The following is a 23,945-nucleotide window of genomic DNA, read 5'->3' on the forward strand; positions in this document are numbered from 1 at the left end:
GAGCTGCTTCCAGGCAGCACCTGCTCTGGGTTGGCTTGATCCACCCAAGCTCATTACACACATTCACCATGCATTAAGGAACTGGCTATCCCTGGTATAAAGCAAAATGACACAGCRTTTAATATACAGAAAACTGGACTCTTGACATCTTCAACAGCAGAAAAGAYAGAAAGAAAGAGATTTCTAAACTCCAAGCATCAAGGGAACAGTAACACTCATTAACAGTTATTACTGAGTTTAGAGCTCCCTGAGGAGCTCAAAGAAACCCTCTTTTGCAATACCTTAACAATTTTCCCTATCTGTATACCCATTTCTGTGCTCTTAAATGCTGTCTGTATCTAYACACCATGACATTAACATATAGTAAATAAAAACAGTTTAAAAAGGTGGGTTTTTTTCAAGACCATCATATGTATTTTCACCATGAGCCAACATAAACAGCATTTCCCAGTTTGATACATCTGATCTGTTTAAAAAAAAAAGCCAATCTGGCTCAAATACAGARCATGGTACCTTTCAGCACTACAACCATTCTCTACCTGCATCTGTTTTTGTACAAATTGCTAGGTTTATAAACAAGCCACATGAAAAGACACTTCTAACCTCCAAACTCAAAATGCAGTTGAAACTGAACACTATCAGGTGTATCCTGCTAAAAAGATGCAAATTTTCTTCTGTGAATTTACTGGGATTATTTTTTCTAAGCACTCCAGAAGATAATAGACATTGATTATTTTTTTACTGCAGGATAGGGAATGGATGAAGCTAGTGGACTGCAAGAATCTAATTGGTCATAACTCAGAGGCATAGTGGGAAGCATTTGAAGACAGCCTGTTCAAATCTTCTGTCAATTTTATTTGGCTTCTGCTCTCTACTAATGCTCATTTTGATTTGCTAAGTATAAAGTAGAGCATGTGCTAGAAAGTAGAACAAGCTTCTTTAATGGTCTAGTAAATATACTGATCCTTTTTGTGTTATCTTATCATAACCCCCCTAGTATGCACAGAAGAGGGCCATGTAGGAGTCATCTGGAGATGACACGAGCTGTTTAACATATTACACAAAAGGGAGAGGCTATTATACTCTGGATGTCATGAGCCAAAAAAACTGTATACAACATGCAATTCAGAAGTTAAAACTGTTAACAGTTCTTTAGCTCTTTTAAATTAAGAGCTTGTTACTTTTTTAGAAAGTGTAGCCAATACTGACTGAATAGATAATATGGAAGTTAAATATGCTCAAAATATTCTCTGTTCATTAAGAATTCAATGGACTCCATCTGAATGACCTAACTCCATGAGGACATTTCTATATCGGTGCAAATCAGAAAACAGTAACTTCTCCATTTAACAATGCAATGAAAATGCTGAAACATGGAAACAATTTACCTCCTTGTCTAGCATAAAGGCTTCCTCCAAAATATCCATTCACCGGCGATGTTGCAGCATAAACAAATATAGCTGTACTAAGCATTGATCCTCTCCTACAAAAAGGGATGTTTTTGGTAAATTAAATACAAAACCAAACATGAYAAGAGCAAAAAAGTTACTGCATTTTCAGCAGAAGCAGTTATTTAATATTTTACAAAAATTACAAAARTTTAAAAGTGCTTAAACTGTGCATAAGTTTAAAAGTGTTTAAAAGTGCTTAAAATCTGCATAGGAATGAGAACTGTTTGTATACAAAACTTTTGGCCAAGTCTAATTCAATGCGGCAAAAAGATTTTTGACAYACCACATTCTTTTCTAACATGCATTTATTTTCACTAAAGAATCTCACCTCTGATAAATACATTMTGACATTTGGATGTATGTACTTTGTGCATAAATAACTATTTACATAGTACATTAAGTGTAAGATTCAGCTGCAGATAYGATGTCAAAAGGCCAGTATTAACAAAAATACACTAAGATTGTGAATAATGCCATCCCTCAGAAATTAACTTTTAAAATCGAAAGTGTTCATCTTGCAGAAAATTAGATTCAGAAACTATAAATACTATAATGAAGTCACAAATCAGCATCAAGTAGTGTAATCAGAAGAGCTTAGTAATTTTTAAATGTCATCCCATTAAATGTTGGGCTACTAATTTTGGCATAATTTTTCTGAAAATTAACAGGCAAAATTAATAATTTTAAATCAAAGAAGCCATTTCCAGATACATTTTTAAAAATTATGTCTAAGAATAGGAAGATATAAATGTTATTCATTAATAGAGTTGTTCCCCCACATCCCTCTGCTATTCCCGAGCAGCAAATAGCAGTAGGTTTTCAGCCAGCTTACTATACTTTCTTCAAATTAGTTGCTCTGAGAGATTCTAGTTACTGCAATTTCAGTTTTTGAATAACCATTCCTGGATGCCTGATGCACTCAAAGAAGCAATCTTTAGCACTCRGGCTTTCCTGACTGTATGACCAAAGCAAATTTACCCGCTGCTCACACACACTAAAGAACTGTTTGRCTAACATTTGTTTCTTAAAAACTTCTTGTAACTTAAGACAATTTAGAAACACATGAAAATCCCCCAGGAGCAGGCACAGCCTGAAATGGCACTGCCACTGTATAAATCTAGGCTGCTAGTAAAAACACCAGACTTTTTAGAAATGTCTTAAACATAAGAATTGTCTGCACCAGATTTGGCCAATTGATCCACTACACACCCAGAATTAAATTCCCTTTGAAAGTGATAGAAAGGCCTATTGCAATAAAAGACTAAGCACACAYACCTTTTAAAAAAATACTGTTCTGACACGTTCTGTAATTGTCATTACTAACTTACAGCTTCCCTACAGGGCACATACATTCTGAAATGCTTTCATTTTGTCCTCTGAAGGGCTGACATGCTGCACAATTAAAAGTGCATATGTATGCCTATCTAGAAATATAACCATGGGGCACTAGGAAGGGAATAACACCTATGAAAAATGAAAATATGTCCAGAGTCTGCTACTACAGAGTGGCTTTTTAAACACACCATTAAAAGGCCGCTAAATTCAAAAGCAACAGTTCTCTCTAGTGGCACATCAGAAGTACTACAACTTGTTAMAATTAAGTTACAGGTAATATTCACAGGTGAAGGTTTAGTCATTGCTTAAAACAACGCACTTGTAAAAAAGCAAAAAAAAAAACAAAACAAAACACAAGCCAATAATTTTCTCCAATATCATCACTACAGAGACAGATGAAATCCAGCAAGTAACCCGAAAACCTCAATCAGATTAAGAGGTAAAGGAAGAAAACAGGTGAACTACAAGCGTGTGTTACATTTAAACTTGAGTATCATTTCTTTGCTTTAAATTAATTCTCTCCAGTCAGGACCACAGCCYACCTGCTGCTGGGAATTTTTCATCAACACAGGCTGAGCACTATGTGTTCAAAAGAACTTAAGGAATTACATCTTCATTCCTAAGCAGACTTGTAAGACTGACTTAATACTGACTTATCAGCAGAAAACAGAACAATTCACAACAGAGCACACTCCTGCTTSAGTCCTTACAGACACGGTGGGGAAACAGGGCCAGAAATACAGTAACACCCTGTCACTCTGGATTAAACCAGGAGTAAAATATGGACCTTTTAACATATATTTCCCATATTATCTACTTGTGATTCTGAAGAACAAAAAACTAGTTTACTAATAAATCATTCAAAAAGCAAGCACTAAAAGGGAAAGTCAGAGGAGACTGACTCACGAGATAACAGTGATAACAGCAGGACAAAGCTTCATTACAAATTAAAAGTGCACTTCTTAATACTACATCTGATCTACAGAGTACGATTAAAGACTTGCAAATACTTTTTTCAGGCCAGTTAAAACGTTAATTTTTGTAAGTATTTTGTTTACTTAAACATTTATATATGGAAGACATGACACAATTATACTTACTCTGTGTATAAATCTTCTATCATTGCAACAACAATGACTATAAGAGACACAGCAAAAATTTGACAGCCAGAACCAATAAGCGATGAAAATATTAGAGGATGACTGGATGGTCTAAACACATCTCCATGGACCTGCTTCCACCCATACTCATCACCTAGATCTCTGTCCTGGGAACAACAACAACAACAAATTTTAAGTCTAGTCATGACAATTAAAGACAAACACACAAGCTAGATACAAATGAAAGGTCTGATTTAATAAAGCAACTTCAAATGCAACTGTGTCWTCTCTTCTGAATGCATTAGATCTGAGAGAAAAGTTAACTTTTCAGATGCTTATGGAAGGCAACAACAAATTACTACATGAATGTATCACACAATAAAATCGATCAGAATCTCTCCCTCTCCCTAAATCCTCTGAGGTGCTTAGGAGTACACCAAGCCTCTATTACAAATTCAGAACTGACTTAGTTTATCCTAAGGTTGGATATGAACATTAACACAGTGACTACAGAGCGTTTTTTGGGTTGCAATCTAGAGGCATGTTATAAAGAAAACCAGTAACACTTTCAAGACACACAGAAGGCAATTTTCTGTCTAATTAAAGAAAGCCATTCAGAGCTGCTAACACAATGAATGTATGACAAGAAAACAATAAGCCTTAAAAAAAGAGCTTYTAACGTGGGAATGAAGATCTTACCATATCATCCATTTCTTCCTCCTTGCTGTATCTTGCATAATCTTTTCGCAAAGTTCTCATTAATATCATAGACACTAGGCCAACTAGAAAGATCACCATCATAAAAGAATTGAAAATCGAAAACCAGTGAATCTACAAAAAGAAAACATATCCATAAGGTTTAGAACTGTAAATGTGTTTCAGATTGTTCCAAGAAGGATAAATTGTTGCCTAMAAGGAAGCTTGTCACCACTAACACTATATTTTCAGAAAGTGACACTAAAACTGGCCTGTGCAATACCATACATAAAACTTTTTAAAGAGCCAGCCTTGCTCATGACAAAGTTATCACAACTTACTTAAGCAGCAGCAAAGTCTGAACAACTGGCATGCTCTGCTGGTAAACAAAAGGCAACACATTGTACTGCTGCCTTCTGAGAGAAGACGTTTAAGTAGCAAAAGAGGCACCCACAGTCAAAAAGCCAAAGAAACTATTGCTTTGCACAGGATCAGAATGTGCAGCAGTATTATTTTTCYTGTCAAAAGCATATCCTTCTGGTTTTCASTGAGCTCCAAACAGAATGCAAAATMTCTACTTTCAGAAAGTAGCACAGCTCAGCACACAACCCTTAAGGAGATTACAACCACAGATTTAAACAYAACTGATAAGATCAACTGGTTTAGGCTAATGCTTTTTGCTTTGCATTCACTTCAGAAAGAAGTATTCCCATGGCCAACTACACTTATTCAGCTTACACCATTGCACAGTTCTGKCCCTGAGGCTTCATTACTTCTGATCATCTGAATGTGTTTTCTTGAACTGCCCTGTATTTTTTGCAAGCTTGAACCATGTCTGCATATTTAGTAAGCCTGCCAAAAAACTGGAGCCATCCTGTTTTAGGAGCAACACTATCACTTAAAAAACAGTCCTAGAACTCCCTGTTTTATCATCCCAGAACACCTGGAACATCCAAAAATTCAGAGATGTGATGAAAAAACTGTGTAACATCTAAACTAAAGCAATCATTTTAAAGGGATAYTTTGTCTTAGAAGAATACATACTCTGTGCTGAAAAAAAGATGGGTCAAGATACTTGTCAAATCGGTCTTCAAACTTCACATCTGATTTCTTCCATTTCACCTAAAGAGAGAAAAGTTTATCTTAGAAAAGCTCTTTACAGTACGTTTAGCTATACATGCAGAAATCCAGAACACATATTAAAAATCATCCACTTTTGATGTTTTCTTCAATATGAATATGTTTTGGCAAAAATAATGGAATTATGTTCTTAAAGACTGGCCTCTACAGGTCAGGCATAGAATGAGTATTAGCCACCTCGCCTCCTGGGTCTAATCTTGTCCATGCCTCTGTTTAAGAGCAAGGAAGAATCAGTCTTCCACTGCCTCACTTCTCCCTGTCTCTCTGAGGCTAACCAACATAAAAACTTGCAGTTGTCAAATACAACAAACCTTATATATATATATGTATATATATGTGTATATATATGTGTATATATATGTGTATATATATGTGTATATATATGTGTATATATATGTGTATGTGTATATATATATATAAGAACCTAGACACTTAAATTGCCAATAAGTAACTCTGCAACCAGCTGGAAAAGTATGTGTTTATGAACATACTGTCATGGGGTAAGAGCATATTCTTGCTCTCAGTTCTCCACCAGCTATCCAGGGGACTGCTTTGGATTTGGAAAATGTAACTGTATTAATGAACTATGTGGTGTTAATATGGTAGCACAAAGTATTTTTGAGAATTTTTGCAAGACTGCATTTAAAAATTAAAACTATTTTAGAAAYTAAATGCAAGCCTAACCAAAAATCTTTTTCAAAAGCATGCCAAAATCTAAAAAGATCAGGATTTTTAGCGATACTGAAATAAATGCAGCTCTCTTGTATATATCTAGGTACAAGAAAGAAGAAACTATCCTTTCCAAAAGCTGTTCTCTTACTGAGTGAAAAAGCATATAAATGTASACTGAATACCCCAATCACTCACCACAATCCTGAGACATAGTAAAAACCTCAAGACTCCAGTACTACTTACTTTGAGGTTTGATATTAATGTTCCTCAGTTCAAATTACAACCTTGTTCAAGATTAGCAGCTCAAAACATTAATAGCTTTCCAATTGTTTTAAGCAGATACCTTTCTCATTATAGAGCATCTGCCACTATGAAACACAGCTTAGTACAAATCCACCAGAGACAATCTGTGAATTAAATACCACATACAGGCCAGCCCAGCAATTGCCCAGTGGTGCCAATAGAATTGGATAGAAAAGTCCTCAGCTTTGTACACTAAAAAGTATTTTAAGGGATTATCTAATATMATTTTCATTACTGGCTGCTACTCAGTGCTGTCCAACTTAAAATTCCGAGCAAATGGACTTCACAATGCTGGCAGAATTTGAAACAGCAAATTTTGCAATTCTGCTATGAATTTTGCAGTATAAATAGGGAGATTTGATTAAATGTAATTCTAAAGAGCACACACAAAATCTACACTTCTAACTATACAACTTATTAGCTACACTTCAAACTGTACAACTTATTCAGCACAAGACAAATACAACTGTGGCAAGAATATCCTCTGAAACAACATCCTAAAAGAAACTTAAAACCTTATTAATCATGTTATGTAAGTTAGAAGTCTCTACTGGAAATGTGAAACGAAGTACATTTTGATATTAACTGCTTGCAAAGCATACAGGCTTGGAGTGGATTCCTATCCTTGCTCAGAATCCAGTCCAATGGTTCTAYGATGCAAATGCCAGAAGTCCAAACATGAACACAATGTGCACCTACTCGAGGGTTCTCCATATTTCTAATCCCTATCCTACCAGGGTATCTTTCTTTCCCAGCAGAACACTTTTCTGCACATTACAGAAGCTAGTTTGTTTGGTGTGCTTCAAAAATCATAATCTTACATTTGTCATAAATAAATCTATCAAGGTTTWTCAGCACTGGAACAAAATATTTGAAGGTGTGAAGATGCATCTTCCTCTAATATAGCCCAACTTTATCAGCGCATATTGTAGTACATAAGTACCTATTTTTGAGCTATTCGCCACATAGAATTTTTTATTACAGGCACATCACCAAATTACTTACTGAATATGACATCTGGATTTTTGTGTTTGGTACCAATTTCACCTTTCCTTCACTGGTCAGATTGACATCTACAATTCTATTTCCATTAAAACCAATTTCAAGTTTTTTGTAAGTCCAAAGGTAATAATCTTCTCCATTTTCATCTGCCTCTCCAACGATCCCTGCATAGGAAACAAGTGTAAGCACCTATTACAGGAGTTCTTTTCAGATATTTTGCATTCATATTTTAAAAATATGCATTATGAAAGTTTTGCCAGCTAAAAAAGCAACATATATAAAGAGAACACAGAAGACCTTATGTGCTTTGTTTTACTTCTAACACCTGGACTCAGATTTCAATYCACAGGTCTCTCCATGAAGCATTTTGCAATGGCATTAAAAGAAAATGCATGCAGCTACAAATATTGCAGAAGACCCAACAACAGTGCCTCTACTTTTATTTGCAGTTCTTACCAGATCAACAACTAGCTAAATACAGAATCATTTTCCTTAACAGAACTTAGCAAGACCTCTCTAATTTCTATTAATTTCTTTTTCTTCCTCTTAAAAATTTTACTTTTGCTCTGTAATTCTCATTAGTTGACTTCCCAACACATGCTTTTTGCTCTCATTTGCACACAAGTTTCCAATGCTTGYCAAAAATATGGTTTTATATTAGGAAGAMATTTGTTACTGTGAGGATGTTGAGACACTAGAACAGGTTGCCCAGAGAAGTTGTGGATGTCCCATCCCTGAAAGTGTTCAAGGCCAGGTGGATGGGAGCTCTGTGTAAGTGGATCTAGTGGCAGGYRTCCCTGCTCAGGGCAGTGGGGTTGGAACGAGACATCTTTATGTTCCCTTCCAACTCAAACCATCCAAATCGTTCTATGATTAAGCTYTTCATTTTCAGTAAGTTAGCGCAAAATGTCTCATCTACTACAGAAGAATTCCAGAGACTGCACTGTGCTGGGGGAAAAAGTCTAAGAGTCAACCAGTCACACGCTGCAAGTGTCACCTTTGATGTCAAGATCAAAGATCACATACAGTTTATATCTACAACAGGAAGATCAGGCCTTGGGGAGCTTGGTTGACTATCAGTGCATAGTGCAATCTCAGAGCACTCTTTGCTAGATGTATGATCACAGGTTATGAGGGAGCAACAAAACACAGGGCCCTTAGGAGATAATGGCAATAAAGATACACACATTTTTATTCAAGACATAAGCACTTATAAACCCAGATTAATAATACTCAGCAAGAGAAATTTTGAGAACTGTAAAGGAACAAGTRAAACAAAACTCCATATAAACACACACTACACAAGCAACACTGGTAACAGACAATAAATTACCATAAGTCAACTGAACAGATTTTGCATTAGTAATAAAGAAGCAAAAYAAAGTTTAAATTCTGAAATAATTTTATGGAACTTGTTATTCGTGATCACAATAACATGGACCTTATGTGCAACCTATCTAATTAGCACTCACTTGAACACTTGAACAAATTTAAGAACTTACTGTTATTAAATCAGTGATTGAGAAACAGCTTTCCACTGTTTTTGTAATTCACTAGTATAGCCATCCTGTTCTKTCAATGCAATAATCCTTCAATTTATTTCATGCAGAATTCACTAGGTTGGAAAAGACCTCTGAGATCACTGAGTCCAACCTATGACCTAATACCACCTTGTCACCTAGACCATGGCACTGAGTGTCATATTCACTCTTTCCTTAAACACCTCCAAGGATGGTGACTSCACCACCTCTCCCTGGGCAGCCCATTCCAGTGCCTAATCACCCTTTCTGTGAAGAAATTCCTCCCAATGTTAAACCTGGCAYTGCCCTGGTGCAGCATAAGACTGTGTCCTCTATTACTTTGTTTCRTATTCTTGTGAATTTGATTGGCATRTAAGTTTTATACTCTTGTGCAATTATTTTAATGAAGTTTAGTCGTTACTTGACTCCATGAAACCCATTAGCACAGGACTTGAGTAGGTGTAATCCAGTTATTAATGCATAATATCACTCACCCCATATTGGCAAGTCATCAATATACATCTGGTACCAATAGTGATTTTTGATAGCATACACAAACGCATCTCTTCTTCCCTTGTCCAAGTCAACTTCACAGTAAGTAGTCTGCATTACATCATCTGCAAAMAATTTAAGCACAGTTAAAGATTTATTAATGAGCTGGCTCAAAGCAAGCCAAGCAAATGGAGGAAGAGACATTGCAAATCTCCAWGCCCTCTTGGCTATCCTCAAGTAGGTAACAAAACAGAATACTTAAAAAGGAACCATTCAAAACAAATACACAATTGTTCTCAGAAATCTACACTTCTCCCCTGCAGAAGCTTCCCACATACTGGATAAGGAAAGTWTTTTTTTGCTACTTCACCCGACTAAATTAAGGTACAAAAGCTGATGGCAAATTTACCTGAACAGATCATGAGACCTCTTGAACAAGAGGTCTGAAACTATTAACAAATACCTAAAACTGTTGACAACATTATCCCTCGATTTTAGTATAATCAGCCTGTTTTATTGCAAAAGCATTCAAGTCAACAAAGGTACGAGACTTTCAGAGCATGGACAACATTTTCTGGCCCCGTACTGGTACATCCAAGAGTGGGAACCCACTAAAGTTRGCACCAACTAAGCTGAAAAAGACTTAAAAATTCCAATTTTCACTTATGCTTCTACTGAGCTAGATCCTATACTTTTYGGACTATATTTCTCCCAACCCAAAAAATGCCTCTGTGCTTGGCATTTTTTCATTTTAACAGATTTTTAAGTTGTCTTGACATTAATTAAAAGGAAAAAAAAAAGCCAACCCAAAAACCCCAGAATCATTATTTTCTGGATTTGTTGCTAAGTAGGGATTCTTTTCAAAATATTTGACACTTCACTGTCATACTATATTGAAATAAAGGATTTTCTAATCTTTCTAATACATTTTTTACTCAAAAGGATTGTTCAACACACAAGTCAAATGAAAATATGCCATGAATTAAAATACAGGTAAAAGAAAAATTGATAGAGGCTATTAAATAAAGCATTTCACAGCACCAAAGCAAGATGTCTGTTTTGGAGAAGTGTTATAGGGGCCAGGCTGGCTTTAGGTGACTCTGGTTCACAGTGGTACCAGCACAGCCAAAGGACACCACAGGGAGAGGAACAAGAGCTACCAATAAAATAAAAATCACATGAATTACAAGTGCTCTTTTTAGAGATCTTTCCCATTTTATAGTCTGAATACAGAAGCTTTTGTTTGCATTTAATAACCAAGACAAATTAGGTAGTAGACTGTAACCTACTCCAAATTACTCCATGGGCTTTCAGATTGCTGGAATTTGCCACTTCTTTGTTTGTTTGTTTTGTAACTGAAATGAGCCATACAGCATATAATGCTTTAGGATATAAACAGTAGGGCTTGCTCCTGTTAAAAAAACCCAAACTCTGAAATATATTTTGAAGTGAAATGACTACATTGACACCAGGCTGCAAATATCAGTGTGCCACCAGAAAACCTGTCTYCACCTGTTCTTACAGATCTTACTCCCAGCATTCAGAATACCAGAAGACATCACAGAGATACAATCAAATCTGGATTAAYTACATTACAAGTTGCTCCAGGGCACATACACAAAGCCTCAGCAGAATCATTAGAAACAATCTCATTCAATTCTTGCAAAACACAAGTGTGACATCACATACGGAGTATGATGTCACCCTCAGCCATACTGCACAGTAGAGTTCCCCTCACCTCCCCCTAACAAGTGAATGAAGACAAGTGCTCCTTTCTCTAGCCACTACCAGATGAATCTGTTCTTTAGTTACAGGACAGGATTAGGTGGTCAAGCWTAAATCCACTGTGTTAAATGATTAAATGAAAGAAGCTTAGAACAGCATTTGGTGTTTGGGGAACCTGATGTCTACTTCCTTACAACTTTACCAGAACTAAGGTTTTGCGCATGTTAGAGAATTCTTGTCCAAGTTATGGCTGGTTGTGTACCCAAGGAGTATGAAGTTAAAGGCAGATTATGTGTTGTATCTGCATCAGGGATGTCAGAGGTAATATCTGCTATGTAATAAAGCTTCAGTAACGTCAGTAGCACATTCAGGAAATTTTGTAAAAGCATGAAAGCATGACACATCACAAAAACAAGTGTGTAGTCAGATTTCAAATCCTATGAGCAGTCAGAGCAATGTTTATTCAAACATACAAAGCACATAAAACCTCATTATACCTGACAACACTGAATGTCATCCTGAACAGCTGCCATATATTCTAGTGGTGTTGCAGAAGGAAGTTTGGGAAAAGAACTAGCCATTAGAAATAGGGCCATTTAGTAACATTTCTGAAGAAGTGCAAAATTCAATTTTCTTAAAACATCCTTTTCTTCTTTAAATTCATCTTCTCTAATGGCATTGTAAGGTAATATGAAAAATAAATTTTCTAAYTGAAGTCACTATGATACTAATGTTCAATACATTTAATAACTTACTAGGTCTCAGGTGTAACAGAGGATGCCACTCAAAAACTTGAGTAAAGAACTTGACATATTAATTAAAAAGCATTATCATCCTAGATTTAGCTTGACRAGATAATTAAGCCAACTGAAAACTTTGAAGTTATAATACAATATAAGTGTATAACTCATTACTTTCTTCACACAGATATTGATACAGATTTGAGACCTGTGGTATAAGAAAAACATTGTTCATAATGTAACAGAAGGAAAATCCTGCTATCYTGTATGATTGCAGTATCCTTTCATATGCCACATTTCCATACAAGAAACATTGCTTCATGGAGTCTCAAATACACTGTAGATTTACGCCCCCCAGTCATCACTATAAGAATTCGTGGAAACCTTCACTCTCAGAAGYGCACATTTTTGCAGAATCGTAACTTTTTTGTTCTAGGTAAAAAAATACAGGCAATGCCTACAGATTCAACTGCCAGTTTTACTTACTCRGTTTAATATTTAAGTTAATAACAGCTGCAGCCTAAATAATTCTTTGAATAYGATGAACAACATGTAGCTTCACACTTACTTGCTATGCTGTCCAGTCAAACAGTGCAGAGAAGGGAATTGCTTTTTATTGCAGAGGCTAATTTATTAGAACAAATCTATTTCCCCTTTACTCACTTGAGAGGATAAAAAAATAAAAGTATAAAGTTCAAATCTAATTTAATTTTGTAAACTCATACACTACTCAATTTATAAAAGGAATGCCTGCAACTGTTAACCTTGCCATAATGCCAAACACACATAAAGCACAGATGCCTTTTAACTCAGAACTTAGATAAGGTTCACATATTCATGAAGAAAATCTGTTCTGGTTTATTACTTAATTATTTTAGCTGCAGATTTTYGATACTCAACACTCCTTGAAACTGTATCTTTTACTTAAGAACATACTAATCTACTGGTACCGAAGCAAGTCTCTAGCTGTTAAAAAAAGAAAAAGGAAAACAAAAACCAACCAAAAAACCAAACCACCCACAGAAACACCCTGTTTCAATTTAACTGCAGCAACTTCTGGACCACTGGTGCACAGGTGAAACATATATCAATCACACTGAGATAAAATTTATCCATTAACAGAAAAATTATTTCTATTTCACTGATATAATCTAGTTACAATTACTAAAAAAAAAAAGAAAAAAAAAAGCGATCACCACTTCAGCAAAGAACAAGGTCTACCATTAAAATGTCACACAAAATATGAGCTACCATCACATTTCAACAACCAAACTGGAAATTAATTCTTAGACAAATGCTAAACTTTAAGGACAWGTATATGAAATCTACATTTCACAACAAAAATAAATTGGACCCAAATTGTACTGGGTTTTTGACAGCTTTTAATCCTCTAAAAAATGAATTTCACATTGCAATCTTCTGCTCTATTTCTTTATTTTAAAAAACGGTATATCAAGGGGATTTAGATTACACAAATTTTACATAATTTCATATTGAATACTAATAAGAACGGTTACAATTAATTTATACTTGTTACTCTGAAATTTGGAAAACAGAGTATTTTAATACTTTTAACAGCAGATTAAGGATAGTAAAATAGAGTTGACTCCCATTCAGATTTCACTTCATGGACCACTGCAAGAAATACTAAAACAGCTCCTGATGCAGAAGTTGTTGGATGACAGTTAACAGCAAAGAGATTCTTGTCTTCATCTTTTATCCAGGAGACACAGACTGCAAGGGGAAACACTACGAATGTACATGTACAACTTCAGAGATCATGTACACATACTTACAATCAACCAGTTACCAAGTACCATCTGCTTTACAGAAAACATCTGACCTGCAGCTACTTTGGCTGGGAGTTAAATTCACGGCAGATCCATTACAGATTACCAATCTATACTAAGCTCCAAGGTGTTAATAATGATAATTAAATTATTTTAAATTTATGCATTGGCTATATCACAGCAGCAAACACCAACTCACAGACCTTCTAGTCTTTTCAATTCGGTGCTCCACCTAGAGAATATATTTGTCAGAGGAATAMAAGAATCTCTTGTAAAGCTGGGGTACTTAAAGGAAGTAAAAACTACACATCTAACTGGTTGTACAAACAAATATTTATCACACTCTGATAACAGAAGTTTTGATTAATCTTCACCATTGGGCTGAATTGCTGCCASTTGCGTTCACTGTTCTTTCCATTTCGTGTTTCTGAGCACTTTCTATGAGGTTTGACAAGAAAACGATTTCTCCCACATTGAGTAAAATCTTCAGCACACTACAGGTATTACAGACCAGTAGAAGGACTGTTTTCCAGTGTTTGTGCAGGTACTGCTTCTTTCTTAAAAAGGAACTCCAAGCTTCTTTAATGAGGCAATGCTATCCTCTATGCAAATCAAAGAATTATGGAGAATTTAAGGCATCGGCAAACTTTCTAAAAGTCTTTTATTTCACTTATCCTACTGCTAGCAGAAACATTATTAGGTCTCTTATTTTGCGCATGTCCAGTTTTGGATAAAAACTTTTACAGCTTAGAGAAATTAAATCCCATCTGATTGTAAATGCTTAGACAAGAGATACTATGCTTAAGTTCTCCATCCAGTTAAGCACTTATGATGCAACAACGTGCAGTGTTTTGAGGAAAAAGACACAGAAACACGAATTAAATACATAAACGTTAAAATTCTATCTGTCATTATTTGAAGCTCTGGAAGTACTAGCTACAAGTATCTGAAAGGACACACACAGAGGAATTATGAAATAGAAGACTCGGGCCTTAATACAAAGAAATGTATTCGCAATCAAAGTTAAATGTCTTCTCTGGAACAGCATGGCAAAATGATGATGACAGGAAACAACAGGAAAAAAAAYCAGACCATCTTCATTCTACTCCATCCTGACTGGCATATGATGAGTTAGAAACAATACTGTAAAGGCATTTGTAAAAGTTATTTTAAACTAGACTGTAACCAGAAGGATATGATCATCAACTTTGTGTTGAGGAAGAACTTTGAGATGATGAGCCCTTGCTAATCCTTTGCAACTGCAGTGAGCTTGCAAGTATTCAAAATTACAGGAAAAAATTACATCTTCAGAACTGATAATTGCAGAATATGAATTCCAGTAAATATGTAAACTTTCATATCCAGAAAGCTTAGTTTTACTTTGCAAAATTATATCAGTTACTTCAGAAGCACGTATCTGCTGCAAGCAYATTCCTTCAAGGGCACACAGATGGAAACTTAACTGTAAACTCAAAAGCCAGTGGCAGTACACAACCTTGCAGGGTGTACCACACAACAACACAAAATGCACTCAGTTGCCAGCAGCAATAAAATTCCAGTTCTTCTCATTAAAAGATCAAGTTTGAAGGATTCATGTATTTTTTTTAGTGATTAAATGTACTTTGAATCACTTACCTTTGAATTTGATGTCAAGACCACTAAATTCCAATTCAACTCCTTGAAGTGCTTCCCCTAGGGTTTCATGGTAATGGCCGATGCTTTTTTTTGATCCCACACAGAATGGGAGAGAGAAGTATTTGTATGTTTCTTGGCGATTGTGGTAGGGTCCTACAGTATTCATCCATAGAACAACTTCCTCTTTATCTTGGTACTGAAAGATAAAGTTATTGAGTTAAATGAGAAGCCAAGCAGAATAAAAAGGTTCACAAGCTCTCATTCATATTAACTAGCAGGGCAGGATTATTCAATCACAGGCAACAGTTACATTCAAAGACAGCTGAGCATTTTTGTCTTCTGCATGACGGGGATTCTAGGGTAAAATGTTCAGTCTGTTTTCTTACCAAAAAAAATGACTAGTTGATCACACAGTTTCTTAAAGCCTATCAGTGAAGTATCAGATGAGGGGGATTTCAGAGAGAAGTAGAAGATGCAGTGAGCGGAAGTGAAAAAAGCAGAAGTATTGAAAATGAATAGGCTTTTACTAATTTTGTGAAAACACAGAGAAGTTAGAAGCAAAACTCWGCTTATCTCCACTGAAAGAATGGAAACACCAAATGAATGCCTTGTTAAACAAGATCTTAGCAAAGAAGTCAGGCAATCTACACATATTGACAGATATACTGTATTTTCCTAAAATGCAGCTCCCTTTCATTTTAGCRAGGGTATAAAATGCATTCAAAATTCCCAGAAGAGCACAATGCCTCACAGGAAGCACTAAAATTAAACTGTTGCATACCTACAGTAACCAAGAGCCAAAGTCAGACAGAACTGTATTTTGATGCATTTCCAACATTCTCACAGTGAAAAAAACAGAACAGCAAGGAGTCTGGGGCTGCCATGAAATTCTTTCTGGGAACATTCACTCTTCACTTTCCACAACTACTGTTAGCCAGGAAATCATAYTCCTTGTCTAGGAGCTAGTAATTTTTTTCAAGCCCTTATTACTTCAAAACAACAAAAAAAAGTACTTAAAGTCATTAATCTACCAGTATTGAAATACTGGACAAATTYAGAAAAATTAGTTGGATTATATCTGTATGCATCTGGATGAGGTATCAGTTTTGCTGATTACTRCACAAAGCCTCTCAACCCACACAACTTCTTCACCTATAATTTCAACAGAAGGGACTGGGACAGTAATAAAACTTAAAAGGCAGAAAACCCCCCCTACTTTATAACTACATGCACATCCAAGTAAATCACTGTATAGGTCCTGATATTTTTTAGGTACAGAAGAATAAAGTACTATTATAAGACCAAAACACAGACACAGAAYACCTTGGAAAAGAAAGTAAAAGGTTAATTAGACCTAACTTTTTCCACTATAGAAGACAAGTGAATACAATTCTGCATCTCCCTTTTTAACAAATTAAGGTTCTTCACTTATTCTGAACAACTACACTCATACCAAGAGGTTAATGCAGAAATAATTAGGTACATGCACAATGTAAAAAATTCTTCAGATGAGGTATKTAAAAGTTAAATGCAAGGATTTAAACAAACATGCTTTGGAAAATAATTTAATCCCTTTAAATTAAAAAGCCATCTCAATTAAAGGCTCATCATTTTTGTTTAYCAAGATGTACAAGGGTCATTTCAGCTTCTTATGTGAGTGATTTCCAACTAGAAACTTGAAATACCTTACTAATTTAATTCTGAGCTGCAGCAGAGACCAAGCACTTATCGGTTTCACAAACCTGCACCTTTGCAGAGCACATACTTCAGAACATTTCTGACAGGTAAAGAGTATCAAAAAAGGCTCAAAGAAAAAGTAAACAACACAGCAAGAGAAAGCAGACATTCCTCCTCTCTGCCAGCAGCCAGAAAGGTTATAGCAGTGCAGCAGCCRTCCAAAGAAAGTTGGGAAAGAAAACAAAAAAAAAGCATAATCACAGTTCCAACACTCTCAGCCACAGAAGCAGATAATGGAATCTGCACTTCAAATCTGCCTCTAGCTCTTGCCAAGGGAGCACGGGACAAGCTGGTCCATGTCTCTTCCTAGCCTGTTATGTCTATCATGTCTCCTGCTTCTTCCTCTAACAGCTGCAGAACATATTTCCAGCCCTTTCTCAAAATGGTCTTAACTTGTCAAGAGCCCACTTTGGCACAACCTGTACCAAACAGCTTACATGTGAGTTGACCTATGTCTCTGTTCAACCTTCAGTAATAGAATATGACAATATCCTTAGATCTGTGAGTTCATTTTTGATAGTGCCTGAATAAAGAAAGCACTGACCACTGCTTGTGATCACTGCTTGTTTCTGACCTGCTTCATACTGAACTGGAACCTCCATATTTTTGGAACTATACCAGAAGTGACAGAAGARGCAGAAAATAACAGTTAAGAACTGTTAATAATAATATGTAAAATCTTGCTATGTTTTTCTGAACTACTAATGTAACTAATTAGTAATTACAACATCTGCAATAACAAATCTGGTCTTTGCTTGTCTCTTATCCACATGGTGTTTAGTCCCTCAGGGCTTACAAGTTTTTCCCACAATGACTCCAAGATGCCATCAGCCTGCTCTAGAGAGAAAAGGGGCCAGATAAAACATAAGCCAAGAATTCAGTCTGCATTTATTACTTTCTCACAACTATCCCAGAAATGCACAAGAKAAATCTGTACAGGACTGCTACATAAACAAACACAGTACCTCAGCCAGCTCAGGCTACACCTCACTCAAAGCAATCCTTAATCACARCCCTTTGCTATCAGGTGCTCCTTGTTGCCTCCCCAAATTAASAGTGCTGCAGCAAGCAAAACAACTTAAGCAACTTCAGCTTCAACTTGGGGGTCRTGTCTACTAGAAACTCAAGGACTTTTTTTCTCCCTACATTTGTTAGGTTTTGCTCATTGTCATTTATAAAGATGAGCTTTCACTTTTAAATGAATTTTCCTGCCATTCTTTCCTGCCACATTCTTAGCCTAGTGGTGGGGTAATTTGGTGGCAAGAACACAGTTTAATTAAGAGTTCAAGTTTGTGGCAGTTTGGTGGGGATTTTTTATTTGGTTTCTTTTCTTTTTAATTAGTGCCTTCATAGTATCAAAACATCTAAAACAAATAACAGTGTCAACACAAAGGAAARCTTATTTAGGAATGACAAAGCACTAGAATATCTTGTAGGAGACTGTACTGTCACYTGTTTATGAGGACTGATAGGTTTTGAGATGCCTTACATATAACACACCTTTCAGCGAAAAGGTCACACTACAAGAGAGAAAATAAGGCAAAATGAACATAGTAAATGACAAGGCAAAGAAGGTCAACAAGTAAGATGCTGCAGTCTGTACTCTGGCATATCTCAGCAAGCTCTTCTGATTTTGGTTCATATGAAGGGATAATATATTGCATATAGCTCAGAGATCCTAATTATATTCACAGACATAAACATTTAACAACTTGGTCATGGTTCTGCAAATCATATGGCTCAGTACTTCTACATATGAGAGAAGACTACAAAGCACAATTTTATTCATGTTTCACTTACTGTAATTTATGAAAAAATGTCTGTAAGCTTTGCATATTTTTCTGCACTAGGATTAATAACAGCTCAGTAATTTCAGTAACTATATGGAGTAGATAATGACATATTTACAGATGCAGCCTGAAAAGTCTCAGTCAGCATCAACACAAGTTACCTACTATATAGCTGTTACAGTCTGATTTAAGGGTGCTAAACCTTCAGAAACTTTTTCCTGYAATTGCCAACCAGCTGGTGGAGGACCAACCTGCACCTCAAGTGCATCRACATATCATCTATAACCCTCATCACATCTGGGGACATATGTTCCAAAGCAGCACAATATGGTTACACTGCCTGTTCAGAGCACTGGGCTGCAGGGATGTGGGCCGTGCAAGCTAAAATCACAGCCAACCCATCTGCAGCTCTGCCCTGTTGCYGATATTGATGGGTCCGCTCCAGTTCCCTGGCTGCTCAGTCTGACCTGGCCTGGAGTGGACCTCTTCCATGTAATACAACTCATGAAAAATTGGGGTGTGCACCATTTTGAGGCTTAATACAATTTCTGTACATCTATACAGTTTAAAAACTATTCAAGTATAGCAATACTGAGACTACCTTCAGTATAGCACGTGCATCTTTCTTTCCTGTTACCCAACAGGGCACTCATGATATAGAAAGTAACTTTATGTTCTCTTTGCACAACTGTAGAAATTAGCACAGCAACTCTAAAAAAGACTAYCCATTCTACAAAACAATTAAAGCTAGATTAAGTCAATACACAAAAGGTTGAAGAAAAGGATATGAGACTGTCTGGTTGTTAAAATTCTTCTTTAAACCTGGAAAACACTTGGCAAAAYAAAAGATGGAGACAAAAACAGGATTACAACTGCCAGATCTCATGTGATGATTCAGCAAAATAAATTCAAATCAAGACAGTTTCTTTCAGAAAGTATGCAATTTTACTCCTTTATCTCAAATGCACTCTCCACAATTCACATCTTTCAGGGAAAAGAAAAAGACAAACATTATCTGTTACTGGCAGAACAAAGKAGAAGCAGGATAAGAAATAAAAGAGGCAGCAAGCAAGACTAACCTGGCAAGTAATATCCCAGGCTTGTAGTCCTCAGTATCTTGCAGATACTCTATCTATCAAGCACTGTGATAACACTCAGTGTTTGCAGCTCACATTCACACCCTATTCAACTGTGGATTTCAGCCTCATGCTTTCCTTTGGACAAAGCAGGCTATTTCTAGTAAGACTTCTCCATTTCTCTCCGATTGTAGGCCTCACCGAGATATGGCTAGAACTGCACTGATGGCACAGGCTGAGCTACTGTACACGCAGTACTTTTACTGTTACACTTCCCAGATGCACAGGATTGCTCAGGCACACCACGTCCTTCTTCCATGACATTTATTTCACCTCTTCAAAATGGAAACACAATTTCTAAGAGGAGTCAAGCTGCTCATCTGCACACAACTTCATATGCAAATAAGTATTTTACATTCAGTGAAATATTTTCCACAGGGTTTCACTAACTGACAATTTTTAGAATCTATACGAAGTTCCTATTTTTACATACTATTTTAAATAAGCCTTACATGCTGAGGGTTTTAACATACTTCATTGGGATGTAAGTCAAGCAAAAATCCTTTTCTCAACCATAATAAATTAGGAATTTTGCTACACAAAAGGCTAGGTTTTGTTTATTTTTCAATGTTTTTAATATATTTCCATGCTTACACAGCACAGACAATTAAACTGAAGCAATGTTAAAATTAAAATGCTACCTACTCCCTAGACCATTCCMCTGCAACAAAAACCACAGGATATTTCAGAATGTTTTATGGCTTGACTATTTCATCATCAATTCCAACAAGTCTAGCAACAGAAGATGTGACAGCAAAGGCCAGGCAGGAGCCCCCCAGCCYTGTTTCTGCAGGATCAGCATACATTGTGGTAAGACCACCAGTACCCCACTGATGTTATCACTTCCACAAATAAAAGGACAACTGTCAAAAAATGGTGCAATTATTAGAATACAGGCAAGAAGCAAGTACATCACATGCTCTGAATCATGAAAATAAGTTAAAGAATCACCAGACAAGTTTTCAGTTAGTTCCTGACAAACTGTCCTGTTGTGGTCTGAAGTTATGCCGCTGTACTGTCTTTTGACAATGGAGATTTTAAATCCCAAAGTAAAAAATGTCACTTACTATTGATTTTAAATACCCAGGTTCTTTATTTTATAATTGTATTTATGCTCTTGTTCCTCAAAAAAAAATCCTGTTGTGGTCTGAAATTATGCCGCTGTACTGTCTTTTGACAAAGGAGATTTTAAATACCGAGCCAAAAATTTCTCTACACTTACTATTGATTTTAAATACCCATTYTTTATCTTATAATTGTATTTATACTGTTCTTTCTCCAAAGAAATGCAGATGTCATTTTTAAAACTAATTCTATTTTAAGATAGATACAACTGTTGATTCAATGACACTATCCATATCTTGTGTATCCAGAAGTAACAGTRCTTATAGACCTAGAGCTTCATGCAGAATCCTCTCACAATTACCTTTTATATTTGCTTAGAAGTCCACAATTATAAAGGAGACATATAAAATACTAGAAGCCAATATACRTTAATACAAAGATACATATTACAGCACACATATTGCTTACTATTTCATGTTACAGCAGCATTAAAAGCTTAAGGCAGCACTTCTGTATGTGCAGCATGCTCAGCACTGACAACACCCTGCACAACTGCAGCTAAAAGTCAACTGTGTCAGGATGCACCAGCACATCTTCCCCCAGGCGGGCCAAGTGCCTGCGCACACGGAGCTGCATGCTAAGGAAATGGCAGGATAAAAGTGTGTATTCCTACCAACAGGTCTTCAGTCTTAAAAGTCAGTGAAAATTTAATTTGAGATTACCAAATCCTAAATTTCCCTTTCACTTCTCCAAAAGTGAGCAGARCCTTCAAAATGTAATAAAGCACTTTGATTATAAGAAAATTAATCTTCTAACTGCAATCATATTTAAAACTGAAATTAATTAAAATGCAGTATTTAAGGAATATTTCCTTCACATTCTTTATCTCAGAATCAGTATACTACTACAAAACCCTGGTCATGTTTCATTCATGCTATTAATGCTTCCATTCCATATCTAAGCAAGGAGACAGCCTTCCAAAAAAAGGTAGSTGTCTTTCTACACCAACTATTCCAAACCTATCATGTGATGCTAATAAACTGGACACCATGTGAACAAGAATACTGAACTAAAATAGGGTTATAATCCCTCAGAACTGACTAGTTTAGATGAAAAAAATGACAAGCCTTTAAAAAGAATTTGTGATTTCCATTGGTTATTGTTTAGGTAATCATTCAAAAAACCTAAAAAACATCAGAAATCACTTTTGAAAGGAAAGCTCAAAACCTAATAAATTCAATGACAGCTTTTTATTTTTTTTCCCTAGAAAATTACAATATTAATTTAATAATGACTAATCCCTCAAGTCAACCAGCCCTTAAAATAAACAGAGTACTACGCTGAAAACCATCCCACCTCAGCAGAAGCCTAACTCTAAAGCACTGGTTCAGCAACAAAACTGGGATCTAAATTAGTTCAAAGAATATGTGCTCCTTAAAAGTACTTAGTATTARATTAACTTCTTTGTCATTAACTGCAGCACCAATAAATCCCTTTCCCTTTTTAAAAAATAAACACAATCCTAACCAGTTTTAAAGTCCTCAAAACTGCAAGGAATTATCTACCACTTGCACAAAACCTATCAGTACTATTTATCGGTTTTATCAAGAAAGAACACTAGGTAAGCATACTACACCTGACCTAGAGAAAACTATGTTAAGAAACTCAGCAAGTGTTTACCAGCCAARAGCATAGAAAGTCCTGACAGCCAGGCAGACCCGGTGCTTAATCACATCCACGTTCTAACCCACTCCACTTTGCAGGAAACAGAGATGGTTTTCAGGGAGGTCTCATTCCAAAATCACATCTYAGCCTCTTGCACAAACTTCCACCTTCTCACACTGACAAACATGGGAAACTACATTCTGATGTAAAATCACAAAGGGATGAAGCACTGGTATTTACTTTCTAGATTGTCTTTTGGGGTAATACTGCACGCACTTTAGAAAAACTACTCTCTGCGCCAACAGCAAGCACTCCAATCATGTATGTTATGCACCCATTTTCCTTGGAGGTCCATGGCAATGTCCCCGCCCTGCTCTCACTCCCCATTCCCTCAATATCCCTGRCTCTCCCCGAGGCGAGCTGTCATCCCGGCTGTCCCGCGGGGCTGTCACGATCGCGCTCCGGCTCGGACTTGTGCTGTTAGGCAAGAACAAACATCCTCCCAAGCAGAGGGCAGAGCAAACAGCGCTCTCCAAACAAAGCACGCGTACCTGCCGGGGCGTTTATCTGCTCCAGGAAAAGGTGGGACACCGCGCCCGGCCGCACAAGGATGTGCAAACCGGATCASAGGAACCCGGCGGCCCTGCCCCGAGCGTCCCAGTGTTCCCCTCACGCCGAACCGGAGCGCGGGGCCCGACTCCGGCCCGCGCGTCCAGAACAGCCCGAGCAGCGGAGCAGGCGCGGAGGGAGCCCCGCGGGGCGGGAGCCGCCCGCTCCYCCCGAGGCCGCGGCCCGACGCTCCCCGTCCCTCCCGCCCACCGAACCGCGCTCTCCGCGCCACCGGGGCCGCGGCCCGAGCGCCGTTCCCGGGGAAGCCGGGCGCCGCCTCACCGTGTGCTCGTGCTCGTCGGCGCGGGCGCGCAGCGGCAGAAGCGGCAGGAGCAGCAGGAG

The 23,945-nt window shown here is 37.0% G+C and overlaps 1 protein-coding gene across 1 annotated transcript in view; it reads right to left on the reverse strand.

The window, feature by feature from the left end:
* TM9SF3 (transmembrane 9 superfamily member 3) overlaps positions 1-23,939 on the reverse strand; it is a 40,940-nt gene extending 17,001 nt beyond the window's left edge. Inside the window, exons 1-8 of the mRNA XM_057375133.1 lie at positions 23,886-23,939; positions 15,602-15,797; positions 9,714-9,836; positions 7,703-7,863; positions 5,627-5,704; positions 4,586-4,717; positions 3,887-4,053; positions 1,389-1,483 (exon numbers count right to left, since the gene is read on the reverse strand). Of these exons, the coding sequence (XP_057231116.1) occupies positions 1,389-1,483; positions 3,887-4,053; positions 4,586-4,717; positions 5,627-5,704; positions 7,703-7,863; positions 9,714-9,836; positions 15,602-15,767 (922 nt within the window). The 5' untranslated portion in view covers positions 15,768-15,797; positions 23,886-23,939. The remainder of the gene's footprint in view (positions 1-1,388; positions 1,484-3,886; positions 4,054-4,585; positions 4,718-5,626; positions 5,705-7,702; positions 7,864-9,713; positions 9,837-15,601; positions 15,798-23,885) is intronic.
* Between the last annotated feature and the right edge of the window lie 6 nt (positions 23,940-23,945).

This window comes from Malurus melanocephalus, unplaced genomic scaffold, assembly GCF_030028575.1.
Source record: "Malurus melanocephalus ecotype Western Australia unplaced genomic scaffold, MMel_1.1 scaffold_240, whole genome shotgun sequence".
NCBI lineage: Eukaryota > Metazoa > Chordata > Aves > Passeriformes > Maluridae > Malurus > Malurus melanocephalus.